The 12,996-nt window shown below is 40.3% G+C and overlaps 1 protein-coding gene across 2 annotated transcripts in view; it reads right to left on the reverse strand.

The window, feature by feature from the left end:
• Window positions 1-2,675: 2,675 nt before the first annotated feature.
• Window positions 2,676-12,996, reverse strand: part of ITGA8 (integrin subunit alpha 8) — a 188,653-nt gene continuing 178,332 nt past the window's right edge. The window contains exons 29-30 of one of the 2 annotated variants that reach the window (XM_049624653.1): window positions 6,146-6,268; window positions 2,676-4,472 (exon numbers count right to left, since the gene is read on the reverse strand). In XM_049624653.1, the coding sequence (XP_049480610.1) occupies window positions 4,386-4,472; window positions 6,146-6,268 (210 nt within the window). In that variant the 3' untranslated portion in view covers window positions 2,676-4,385. Of the gene's footprint in view, window positions 4,473-6,145; window positions 6,269-8,402; window positions 8,839-12,996 lie in introns of those variants that run through there. The other variant, XM_049624654.1, reaches the window with a different exon arrangement.

A 12,996-nucleotide genomic window follows, 5' to 3' on the forward strand; every position in this document is an offset into this window, starting at 1 on the left:
GTAACCAAGAGAAGCCTCATGGATGAAAGTTATTCTTAAAATTATTCTTATTATTCTTAAAATTATTAAAGTTAATTATTAAAATTATTCTTAATGGTATTCTTAAAATTTTTTAATGTTTATTTATTTATTATTTATTTTTATTTTTTAAACTTTTTTTATGTTTATTTATTTTTGAGAGAGAGGGAGAGACAGAGCATGAGCAGGGGAGGGGCAGAGAGAGGGAGACACAGAATCCAAAATAGGCTCCAGGCTCCGAGCTGTCAGTACAGAGCCCGACGTGGGGCTTGAATCCACAAACCGCAAGATCATGACCTGAGCCAAAGTTGGACGCTCAACCAACTGAGCCACCCAGGCGCCCTTATGTTTATTTATTTTTCAGAGAGACAGAGACAGATCATGAGTGGGGGAGGGATGGAGGGAGGGAGACCAAGAATCCAAAGCAGGCTGAGCTGTCAGCACAGAGCCGGATGTGGCGTTCGAACCCACAAACGATGAGATCATGACCTGATCTGAAGTTGGACGCTTAACCGACTGAGCCACCCAGGTGCCCCTCAATTTAATGTTATTCTTAATAAATGAATCTGTGAAGAACTATTTCTGATGAGAGGGGGGATGTTTAAACAAAAGATGGCCTACTAATTGAAAAGAACTTGGGGTAACTATTAAAATAACATTGTATGAACACTATGAATAATGTGTGCACCCTGGGGCTTTGTAATAGAAGTAGATTACAAAAGTACATGTTCCCTGTGATTATTATTATATGCGTAGGTATATTTATTTATTTATTCTAGAAATGTTTGTGAGCACTGACTATATAGCAGAGGTTGGTCCTAGGTCCTGGAGACACAAAGGTGAAAAGATTATGTTTCCTGCTCTCATTAAGGGTCAATGCAGTTGGAAGATAGTCATGCAAACGAAAGGAAAAGGCTAGTGATTCGTAAAATGCCATTAGGCAGCTGGAGACACAGCTTGGCTGAAGACACAGAGCTTCATAAAGGAGCTAAGATTTTGGGGAGCCTGTGTGGCTCAGTCGGTTAAGTGTCTGCCTCGCGATTTTGGTTCAGGTCATGATCTCACGGTTCATGAGTTCAAGCCCCACACTGGGCTCCATGCTGATAGTCTGGAGCCTGCTCGGGATTCTCCTTCTCCATCTCTCTCTGCCCCTCCCCAGCTTGTGTGCACTTTCTCTCCCTCTCAAAAATAAATAAATAAACTTAAAAAAGGTGCTAAGATTTTTATATGGTCAAAATTTGAAAGGCAATGTAGAGAAAAGTAATCAGTTGTATAAGGGTAGAGTTATTAGAAGTAACTTAAAAATGTTTTTTAAATACCTTTATTGGGATTTAATTCACATATTATAAAACTTACCCATTTAAAGTGTACAATTCAGTATTTTTTGGTGTACTCATGGAGTTATGCAAACATCACCACAATCTAAGTTTAGAACATTCTCATCATCCCAAAGAAATGTTGTATTCTCACTCTTCCAGATTTCTTCCAACATTAAATGTCTTTATAATAATGAAAAATCAAAGCATGAAGATAGAAACGTTTGATCTCTGCTATTGTGGGAAAGCTGTACGTTGTGTGCAAAACAGACCACAAGTACGTCATCGTGTCTTTAATTTTTCATTTTATTAGTGGCAAGGTTAATAGGCATGTGAAAATCTTCACAGATATCTACATATGTATTTAAATAAAAGAAGAAAAAAAAGGAGTTGAAAAAGTGGGGGTTTCAGTGGTGACTAGTCCATGTTTATTTACTGTATAAAAATCTCCAAGTGTATAAAACTTGATTTGCCCCTTTTTTCCACGTCTTCTAAGCCAGCTGTAAGAATTTCAAAAGGGATATCTAAGATATACATAGACTCTAACAGAAGCATGGTACAACATGAATTATGAAAGTGATCGGCAGTGTTATGGCGAGAAGCAGATACTCTCAGTGCATCGACACAGTGTTCCTTAAGCGGCGGTGCTGCTCGGGAACTGATGACTGGTGGGTTCACCTGACCTCAGGTGCCCCCTTTCCTCCATTTGCTTCCACATCTAAAGTGGCAGAGGGGGCCACTGTGTGTGTGATGGTCCTCTGTCAAATGTCCGTCTCTGCAGAGAGGACCACTCTTGGCTGAGACTGTGAGGAAACCTCAGATCTCGCTCCGTTCCGGGTCCTAGTCTTGTTCCTGGCATCTGTCCTTTCCTCCGGGTGTCTGTGTGACCCAGCTCATGGGGTCCTACATTTATGTAGCCCTAGGGGTTCTGAGTTTCTTCACGAATGTTAACTTAAAAGGCAATGGGTGGGTTTTCTCAGGGTCCTTCTAGAACCCCAAATCCTTAGGAGCTAATCTCTATTGGCCCAAAGTCAGGCATGATGACAAGAGTTAGGGTGTTATGTGGGGGCAGAGAAACCTGTTTGGCACTCCTCCAATCACATATAGACAGCCACCTCCTTGCCAAACCAATTCTACCTGGAAGACTAACACAGAAGACCTGCAGAGGCTGGTGTGGGACCCTCAAACTCTCTGAGGCACCTGTGGTTCTCACCCACAGTCGGCCATATGCCCTGGGAGCCAGACTTCTGTCCTTACAACTTGAAACTGCTACCGTGACAGGATTTAATTCACAACTGGGAAAAATATGAACTGTGTCAGAGTATCCTTCCATGAGCCTTGCATTTGGTTTCCAAGGAAGATCTGCAACTATAGCCAAATGGCTGGCCTCCAGGCTAAGGCACAACAGAAAATTTAGTGTCTGTGAGTTTGGCTCATCTTTCAAATAAAGTGTGATTGCTGACGCTGGGAATACAACTTTTCCAACTGCTTTGTAAACCTAAGGATTTTGGTCCACTTGCTCTATTATATGTAATAGGATATTAATTAAAAAAATAACTAATGCCAGTGTAAACATACATGCTTTAGATACGTAGGTCTATAAAATATTGCACATAAATATAAAATTTGTTCAGCATTTCTTCATGGTAATTTTTCATGATCATAAAAAGGCTACAAAACTGTGCAGATTATATAACTTTGGCTGGTCAAGTTTACTTCAGAAACGATGACATTACACACGACTATGGATTATTTACAAGAGTTTTAAACATCAACTTTCTGTGGTGGTTAAATTTTAGGTGATGGGAGAATAGCTTAAATAAAGGTTATTTTCTGAAGTTGTGTATTATAAAGATTAGCGGTAAAAATGAGTAGTAAGGTTAGAATAGGAAATTCTAAATAAAATTCTTAGGAATCCCTTTTCTGGGTTCATCTCACATCTGCATAACTTTGTATTTCCTTCCCATGTATGCTTGATGTGTCTTCTCTGTGTATATAGATTTGAGGAATAGTAGAGAAATAGGTTATTTAATCCCAAGCTAAGTATTGCTGTTGTTCCTTATAGATATTAAAAATAATGTTTACCCATATTATAAAACTGTTTTTGTATCAATGGACTCAGAAATTTTACCCTTACTTTTAAACACCACACAGGTGTGAGAGGACCTTGAAATCTGTGTATTGCTAATTAAGTCAATAGAAAGCATTTTTTTTTTTTTTGTATGAAAGGAAATATAAATACAACTTTTTGCCAAGCTAAATCAAGCAGATGTGAGTCCTCGGAAAGTGTGAATCCAAGTGATTTCAGGTAGCAGGCAGCTAAGTATTAAGTGAAACTGTCTGCTTTTTCTTAGCGCTGTCTAAAGATGTTCTGTGAATTTATCTGCACCAGATGGTTACCTTAGAAGGAAATTTAGTGAGTGATTTCGAGAACCAGCTAACCAAATCTTAATGTCCAAATCTTCTAGATGACCAGGATATCTCCCCAGAGACATGGAAAATAAATAAATAAATTGTTATCCTCAGTTACAAGATTATCTTTGTCGTTTCAAAAGTACTTTCACAGTACCAACAACATATGCTTGTCTCCCTGAGCCATAACTTCATTAGAAATGCTTCTTTTCCATAGGGAGGTGTCAAATATTCCGCTGGATACAGTAGTGTTGGAAGGTTCGGTCCTAGTTCACCTTCTGAAGTTGACCGTAATTCCAATAGTTCATCTCTGCGACTTGAGTTGGATTTACCTGGAAAGCAACTTGAGTTCCCATGCCCATTTCAGAGTGTCTGCCAAAGGCAGAATGACTAAAGCGAAAGATGTCTTCCGTGATGGCTAATGGTTTCCACAGTGTTGAGGACGTTACCTCTCCCAGAAGGGTCTCTGGGCTCCGTGGCATCTTCTCCAAAGTGCAGCACAGATGAGGTGATATTTCTGGGGCGCTTCCATTTCCTAGGTCGCTGGCGGGTACAGGGAAACCTTTGTTTAACCTTTATGTTCCTTCTTTGCTTTGAACAGGACCAGTGTTCGAGTGTCTTGAACTTTGCTTTTGCTTTTCATGTCTCAATGGTTTTCTCATCTGTGAGTTGTTCCCTGTCATTCATGTCATCCTGGGGTGGTCTTGCTCTGTCAAAGAATCCGCACTGTGAAAAAGAGAAATGGTGTTCTGGGAATGGGTGAAACTCCTCGTTCTAAGAATTTTCACTTTATTGTATTTTCTATAAGAAACTGAAGCTCTGTGGATATTATCTGACCAATTCTCTGAATTAGGAGAGGAAAGCCGAGGATCCTTTACCTGCGGTGACGAATTTATTGCATAAGGCAGAGTGTTCGTGCTAGTGGGAGAATTTCCCTGTGTTATATAATCCACTTAGGGACCTTGTATATTTTTCCTGAGATTATAGCAACAAGGCCCAAAGATTTCCTCTCTGCTTTTCTGCATGTTTTTTGGAGCCAGCAGAAGTCCTAACTGCTGCTGGCCAGGGAAGGGGGACTCTCTCCTGAAGTGTGTCATAGGCTATCTCAGGGTGGAATTTAGGAAAAAGAGAGGAGAAACTTGCATATCCCTCTGTACTTGTGGAACACAGAGCATAAACAGGAAAAGCAGATTGTCATTCTTTGTCTAGAAAGGTCATTCCTTTAAATCCCAGAACATCTAAGCAACTTTCTAAAGATCAACCAACAACTTGGGGAAGAAGTGATTCTAGAATCTTAATCCTCCTGAATTTCAAATTAGTATTTGGTCTAGGAGAATCTAACTTTCCCTAGAAATCTTGACCTCAATCCTTATTTATTGCTTCTTACACCAGAAGCCAAATGCATTGGGTTTTGTTGATAACTATTGAGTTGTCTTTTTTTTTTTTTTTTCTGCAAGACTAGGACCATATTCTGTCAATTGCCACACTATCGTTTATGGAAACAAAGATGGTATAAATAACAGAATAACACAAAGGTCTATTTCAAAAGGTAAAAAATTCAGTAGACCGTGTAGGCTCAGGATGGCACAAAACAATTGATAATGATCAGGAAAGCCATTATTTAACTCACATGGCAAGGTTTTCTCCATTTTTTAAGCATGCCACATATTGTTTTAAAATAAAAATACACTATGATTTTGGGGAACCCCAACAATAGTGGTTAACTAAGATGTGACTAGATTAATTACTCTTACAGTCATGTAATTGTGCCACTGTTTCTTTTTTGGAATGGAAAGGTCTGTGAAACTTGGCAGCCGTGTTGGTTTTCAGGCCAGAAACACATGAAAGAATTCATTAAGCCTTCCTAATGGAGATGGACTTATTGGCAAGATCAAAAAAAAAAAAAAAAATTCCAAGCATATAACATGCATGATCTATTTGGCCCAAGAGTCCAAGTATCAGTTAACTACTATATTAATTGCATTTGTGGTGCTTAAAAAGAAACATCTCAAACAATTGCTGATGGGACCATGTCAGCAAAAAGCTTGAGATCTTGATTAATTAAACAAGAAAAAGAAGGCTTCACAGTAACATTTTCACCACAAGTATATTGGAAAGAAGATCACAGGTCTTAGCTAAGAAAGTCTAACTTTCTCTGTATTTATTTACAAGAAATCTCCAGATAAAAGCAGCATTAAACACTCTTGGTCTTCTTAAATGTCAGCTACACAGGCATAGTAAGTTTGCCAAGACAAACAAGACACAATTTTCCCTTTATGTCTGTTAAAAATCCCCAAATCGTGCCTCTGGCATTGTCTTTTCAAATCACTAGGTGGATCCTTGTAAATCCCCTCAGTGGCCTCTCTACTCAAAAAGAAAAACAAAATAAATAAACTTACCTTCCATAAAGCTAAGGTTAAGATGGCCAGAACCAATAATCCGAGAAGTATTGCTAGTATTATTACCCATAATGGGATTGAGAAGGAAACATTTGGGGTTGCCCAGATAACTGATGTCTTAATCTGAAATGGAAAATAAAGCAAATGACCTCAAATTTGAAAACTGTTGGGTGAAATAAAGTAGTAATTACCATACAATACTGGGAGTAGTTCTGAAAAGATCCATATAATAGTTGAAATCATCCTAGGGGAGATCTGAATGTCTACAGAACTCAAACATAAACTCTTAAAAAACAGCACATTCTGAGGTCTCCTAGGTTGAATGGAAGATCTAATTACAGACACTTGGTGGGTGTTTGGCTTAGAACAGCCCAGAAACCCTGGAATGGAATTGAAGTGGATCAAGACTGAGAACCAACAAGGTGAAAAGGAATGACCTTAAATTGGGCTGGACCTTTTGTGGCAGTAATGACTGCCATTGACCCTATGAAAGGCCAAGTCTGTCCACACACATTTCTCTACAGAACTGGGCTAACCTCACTGAGAAGTGAGTTGAATTGGATCCACTGGACTGTTGAATGTGCAAAAAGATTAGAAATCACCTAATATAACCACCACTACCCCCCCCCCCATTTTATTGATGAGAAGATTGAGTCCCAGAGGAGCTAAGTGAGTCACACAACTAATTAATGCCACCACCTCTTTATCTCTAGCTTCTGTGTTTATGATGGCCCACAGCCTCACTAGCCATCTTGGAGTTTATGGGAGTAAGCAAAGTGAATGCTAAGTGTCTGGGTGCATTGGGGTTGCCTTCAATCCTAGATCCAGTTTTCGGTTGCTGTTAGAACTCATTTCATTCCCCACTGTTGCAAGGGAATTTGGAGGAAAAGAAGACCTTCCCAGCAGGACTGCATGCTCAGTGTCCATGAACCACCCCTCCCCTCCCCCATGAGCAGAAGCAGCTCCCCTATTGCCCACGTGCTGGGGAAATGTGTCTCTGGAGACCCCGACGGCAAAGAAGCTGTAGACCCCCAGACAAAACCAAGAGACCCAGTCATGCTGCTAACACCTCTGCCAAAGAAATTAGAAATGAAAATATTCTTGGATCTGAAATGTTATTCATCCAGGCAGGTCTATCTGGTTTTAGAGAGAAGTAAGCACTGCCTCTGTTAAACCAGGCAGAGTGCTCCTCGTTTTAACTGTGTTGGTTGGAAGGATCATAGGTCCAGTTCTGATAACATGTTTGGGACCTCTAGGTCACAATTCTCTAACCCACTAGTCAAGAGATGATGGACTCATAGCAAAGGTTGGTGGCTCTGGAATGTGTCTTGGCTGGAAATGTATGGGTGTTTTCATAGCCTGTACCCAAGTATTGGGCCCTGACCATGATCACCTCTTTCCTCTGCCTTCTTAACTAGATTGGAGCATCCTGCCTCTGGTTTTCTCAGCTTATTAGGCTTTTCACTGCTCCTTCATCTTGGTCCATTTCCCCTATGCAGCGGACATACTGATGACTTAATTCTCTCAATTCTCCGGTCCCAAGCATCATTGATATCCAGACCAAACAAAGGCATCAACAGTAGTGAGACTGCTAGTCATTCCACATGCACACTAGTGCCAGGGACTTGCTCCCTGCTCTCAGTGAGGAAAAGGCTGGCCATAACCTCCTCACCATTTATACCTTCCTCCTTCGCCCGTTAATGCCCATTGCCAGCACAGTCCCTATTTCATCCAACGCATCAGCAGGAAGTACAACAATTCCATGACCATGATGGGATTACTCTTGCCCTGCTTGTTGCAGTCTAAGGACAGGACACACGGCATGTGAAGAAATGATGCACTGAAGGACTGAAAGCAGTCACAATGCCACCTGGATTCTGCAGCCTAAGTGACTTACTCTAAAACAATCCTTTGCATGTATATGGCTACATGAGCAAGATAGGGACTGATGACTTCTGAATCACTTCCCTTTATATTCTTTTCCCTTAGTGAATTACATCTAATACCTATGAAATCAGTGCTCAATCCTCCTCTTAAAGTGTTTGGAGGAAGGACATGAGGTGATCTTTCAGAATGAAATAACATTACTGGAAGCAGACTCAAACAATTTTGGTAATGAGAATTTCAGACTTTGAAACTACCAGGGATGGTATTGATCATGTATGTATTCACTGGCCAGTTAGGGTGGCCCAGGAAAGAGAAAATCTGGAGCCACGGCCAATTCTGGGGTTTCTTATAAATGTTTCTTCCCCCCGAACTCTAATTTCACTGAGGAAACAACATAGTTTCAGGCTATATTGGGTGCATGTGTTAGAGATTGCCAAAATTTACTAGTAGGTACTTTACAGTAATACAGCTAAAAGGGTTGAAAGAAAGTCCATAGACTATTCTGGTCACATTGTTAGTTTAATAAAAAGCAATGGATTGGGAGAAGAGCTACTAACAACTTTGCTGGGTTTCTTGGCTACTGTAGGCTTTGATGTTGTTATTTAAAAAACTTCTCATTCTTGGGGCACCTGGATGGCTCAGTCAGTTGAGCTTCTGACTTCAGCTCAGGTCATGATCTCGTGGTCTGTGAGTTCAAGCCCCGAATCGGGCTCTGTGCTGACAGCTCAGAGCCTGGAGCCTGCTTTGGATTCTGTGTTTCCCTCTCTCTCTCTGCCGCTCCCTGCTCATGCTCTGTGTCTCTCTCTCTGCCAAAAATAAATAAACATTTAAAAAAATTAAAAAAAAATAAACTTCTCATTCTGTAGAAACAGGTAGGGAGGTCACTTACAAAGAATGATGCTACATATGTGGACTTTTTTTTGCAGCAATGATGGAAAAATATGAATAAAATATTAAATTGAACAGGATATGCTTATTAGAGTCTCTTGAAGCAGAGAACAGCATATAGGTACAATTACAAAATCTATTGGCTTTTTGTTTGCATTCACTTCCAAAGGTGCTGACAGTAGTGTCTTAAAAATGTCCGAGACCAGATGATTGCTACTGTCCTATTCAGTTCCAAATTCTGAAATTCTCATCACCCAAACTGTCATCAGTCTGCTCCCAGTAACATTATGCTCACTTAAAAAATACCACTCCATGGGGCACCTGAGTGGCCCAGTTGGTTAAGCGTCTGACTTCGGCTCAGGTCATGATCTCACGGTCCGTGAGTTTGAGCCCCGCGTCGGGCTCTGTGCTGACAACTCGGAGCCTGGAGCCTGTTTCAGATTCTGTGTCTCCCTGTCTCTCTGACCCTCCCCCATTCATGCTCTGTCTCTCTCTGTCTCAAAAATAAACGTTAAAAAAAAAATTAAAAAAATAATACCACTCCATTCCCCTTCTCTGGGTATTTTAAACGTTAAGATTACACATGTCATGTACATTTCCTGTAAATCATCATATGTAATTAACCAGGAGGAAAGGACAAAGAGTTCTAAAAGAACACAAACTCAAAAACTTTCCTCCTGTGCCTGCATTCTGCTTTGCTTGCCAGCTGCCTTTAGGACATCCATGTGGCACTGAGGCTGCCCAATCTTCTCAATCTAAAATGGGAGCAGCTGCAAAGACCTTCCTTGGCCCCTGGTGTTTTCCTAAACTTATCTAGGCTTTTCGCTGCCTAGTCAAGAAGTCACTACACCAAGGCCAGTGGAAATATGGAAAATCAACAACACTGCCCCAGAGCATTTCTCCAGATATCCAGGGCAGGAGAGCTCATCGGTTGTTGATGGAAAGAGGTGGATGAAGAGTCAAGTGTAACACGTCATTGGAAGAGTCACACATGTCTTGGAAAGAGAAGTCTTTCTGAAAACACATTGATCAGGGAGTCATGTGACATATTCATGTCTATAAATGGCAATGGGGGCATTTCATCCGTGGGTGGAAATAGGTAAAGCCCAGCCTTTCCTGAAACTCAATGCTTTGTATGAATTAGAAACTTGAACTGCACAGGCAAACTTACTAGGGAAAGACTTAATTGACTACTTTTATATGACCAAAGCTTATTTAAATCTGTATCAGTGCTATGGAAATTTCAGAATGGTTTGGGAAAGCTTGGCACGAAATAAAATGTTGGAAAATACTGAAGCTTTGTTACTCATTGTTTATGTTCATCTTGCAGCTCATTTTGTTTTTTTGTTTTTGTTTTTAAATTTTTTAACGTTTATTTTTGAGACAGAGAGAGACAGAGCATGAACGGGGGAGTGTCAGAGAGAGGGAGACACAGAATCCGAAACAGGCTCCAGGCTCCGAGCTGTCAGCACAGAGCCTGACGCGGGGCTCAAACTCACGGACCGCGAGATCATGACCCGAGCCGAAGTCGGCCGCTCAACCGACTGAGCCACCCAGGCGCCCCATTGCAGCTCGTTTTGATAAGCCCACAAGAAGCTTACATTATCCATTGGGAAGTAAATAGTAAGAAAAACAGGTCTTAATTGTCAGAGTTTGTCATGACTAAACACTAATTTACTGTAATAATTTTTCACTCATTTCAAATAAGACTGATTTAACACTCCAATGTTCTCTGGAGCTCTGTAGCTATTATCACCAGCTCCAAACTGGAACCTTGTATAACCCTGCAATAGATGAGTGCTGTCCAACAGAAATATAATGCAAGCCACGTGTGTGACTTAGGAATTTTTTGAAAAAGGAAAAAGAAAGATGAGACATTAATTTTAATAATTTATTTAACCCTAAATATCCAAACTATTATCATGTCAACATGTAGTTGATAATAAAAATATCCACAAGACATTTTATTTATTTTTGTTTTTTTATTTTTTTTAACATTATTCATTTTTGAGAGACTGAGCCCAAGCAGGGGAGGGGAAAAGAGAGAGGGAGACACAGAATGTGAAGCAGGCTCCTGGCTCTGAGCTGTCAGCACAGAGCTTGACGTGGGGCTCGAACCCACAAACCGTGAGATCATGACCTGAGCTCAAGTCAGATGCTTAACCGACTGAGCCACCCAGGCGCCCCTCCACAAGACGTTTTAAATTCTTTTTTTTTTTAACGAAGTCTCCAAAATCCAGTGTGTATTTGATATTTACAGCATATAACAACAAACCAGATTTTCAGTGGGAAAAGCAAAATGTAGTCTCACCAAAAAAATATAGCTGCATTTAATGGACAAAAAATCTTAGATTGCTACAGTTTTTAGGTTTACATTTAAATGAGTTAAAATGAAGTCAAACTTCTAGTTTACTTCTTCAGTCACAGTGGCTACATCTCAGGTACTCACTATCCACCTGTGGCTGATGGCTACCATACTGGACTACATAGCTCTAGAACATTCTGTATAGTCTCACACAAAGGTGTGATTTGCCCAATTACCTAAGCCCCTCCTTGTAAGAATCATTCATCTAGAAGGTGGTCCGATGGCAGAAAGGGTGTATTGAGGACTAAAGGTTTCCTTTAAAAATACGAGCAAGTGATTATATGTTTCAACTGCTTTCAGAAAGAAGGGTAGGGGCACCTGAGTGGCTCAGTCGGTTAAGCGGTTAAGTGTCTGACTTTGGCTCAGGTCATGATCTCACTGCTCGTGACTTTGAGCCCTGTGTCGGGATCTGTGCTGACAGCTCGTAGCCCGGAGCCTGGAGCCCATTTCAGATTCTCCATCTCTCTGCCCCTCCCCCACTCATGCTCTGTCTCTCTCTCTCTCTCTCTCTCTCTCTCAAATATCAATTAAGAAAAACATTAAAAAAAATAAAAGAAAGAAGGGTAATGTTGACTAACTGAAGTACTTAAAATTTAGGGTGAAAAACTTAAGTGTGTGCCAACCAATCAACAAACTGTTTCAATTCATCTTTATGTATCAAGAACCTGTAGCTATTTAAAGAAATAGTATAGGGGCGCCTGGGTGGTGCAGTCGGTTAAGCGTCCGACTTCAGCCAGGTCACGATCTCGCGGTCCGTGAGTTCGGGCCCCGCGTCGGGCTCTGGGCTGATGGCTCGGAGCCTGGAGCCTGTTTCCGATTCTGTGTCTCCCTCTGTCTCTGCCCCTCCCCCGTTCATGCTGTCTCTCTCTGTCCCAAAAATAAATAAAAAACGTTGAAAAAAAAATTAAAAAAAAAAAATAAAGAAATAGTATAAAATTTTAACAATTCACTTATTATAATTATCTGCAATCTTAGGAAGTGAGATCCATAAATTATAAATGGAATTTAAACTTTCTTAAAGTGATGCTAAGTAGGGAACATTTAATCTTACCTTCATCATGTCATAAATCTCGTTGTTCTTTATTACGGTTGAAGGACCATACATAACTTTTTAATATGCCTACATTTTATCATTGACGTTTATGATATGTTTTTGTATATTTGACAAAATGCCAAGGTAGAAGGAAAAAGCTCCCTTGTATTTGCAACTGTAATTAATGTTGACATCTGTATTTATGTCTCACAAAATCTTGTGTAAACATACTTCATAGGGGTCGCAAGAATGGTTTAAATGTACCAAGATGCCCTACCTACAGTGCCATTTAGAATAAAATAATAACATAAAGTGGACCAGCTGAACACACATTTTAACATTTCAATAGCCCCTATGAGATAAGCAGTTTGAACTCCACAAATAATTGTTGAATATAATAACTCTATTTTAAGGTTCTAAAGCTGTGCTAGCAAATGAAATGAAACGATGAAATGTAAATGAAATTTACAGTTTCTGTATGAGGTTTTTGCTTTAAAAATATTTTTTAATGTTTATTTTTTAGAGAGAGAGAGAGACAGAGCATGAACGGGGGAGAGAGAGAGAGGGAGACACAGAATCCAAAGCAAGCTCCAGGCTCTGAGCTGTCAGTACAGAGGCCGACGCGGGCTTGAACTCAAACCGCAAGATAGTGACCTGAGCCACCCAGGCACCCCTGTA

The sequence above is a fragment of the Panthera uncia genome, chromosome B4, assembly GCF_023721935.1.
Source record: "Panthera uncia isolate 11264 chromosome B4, Puncia_PCG_1.0, whole genome shotgun sequence".
Classification (NCBI taxonomy): Eukaryota; Metazoa; Chordata; class Mammalia; order Carnivora; family Felidae; genus Panthera; species Panthera uncia.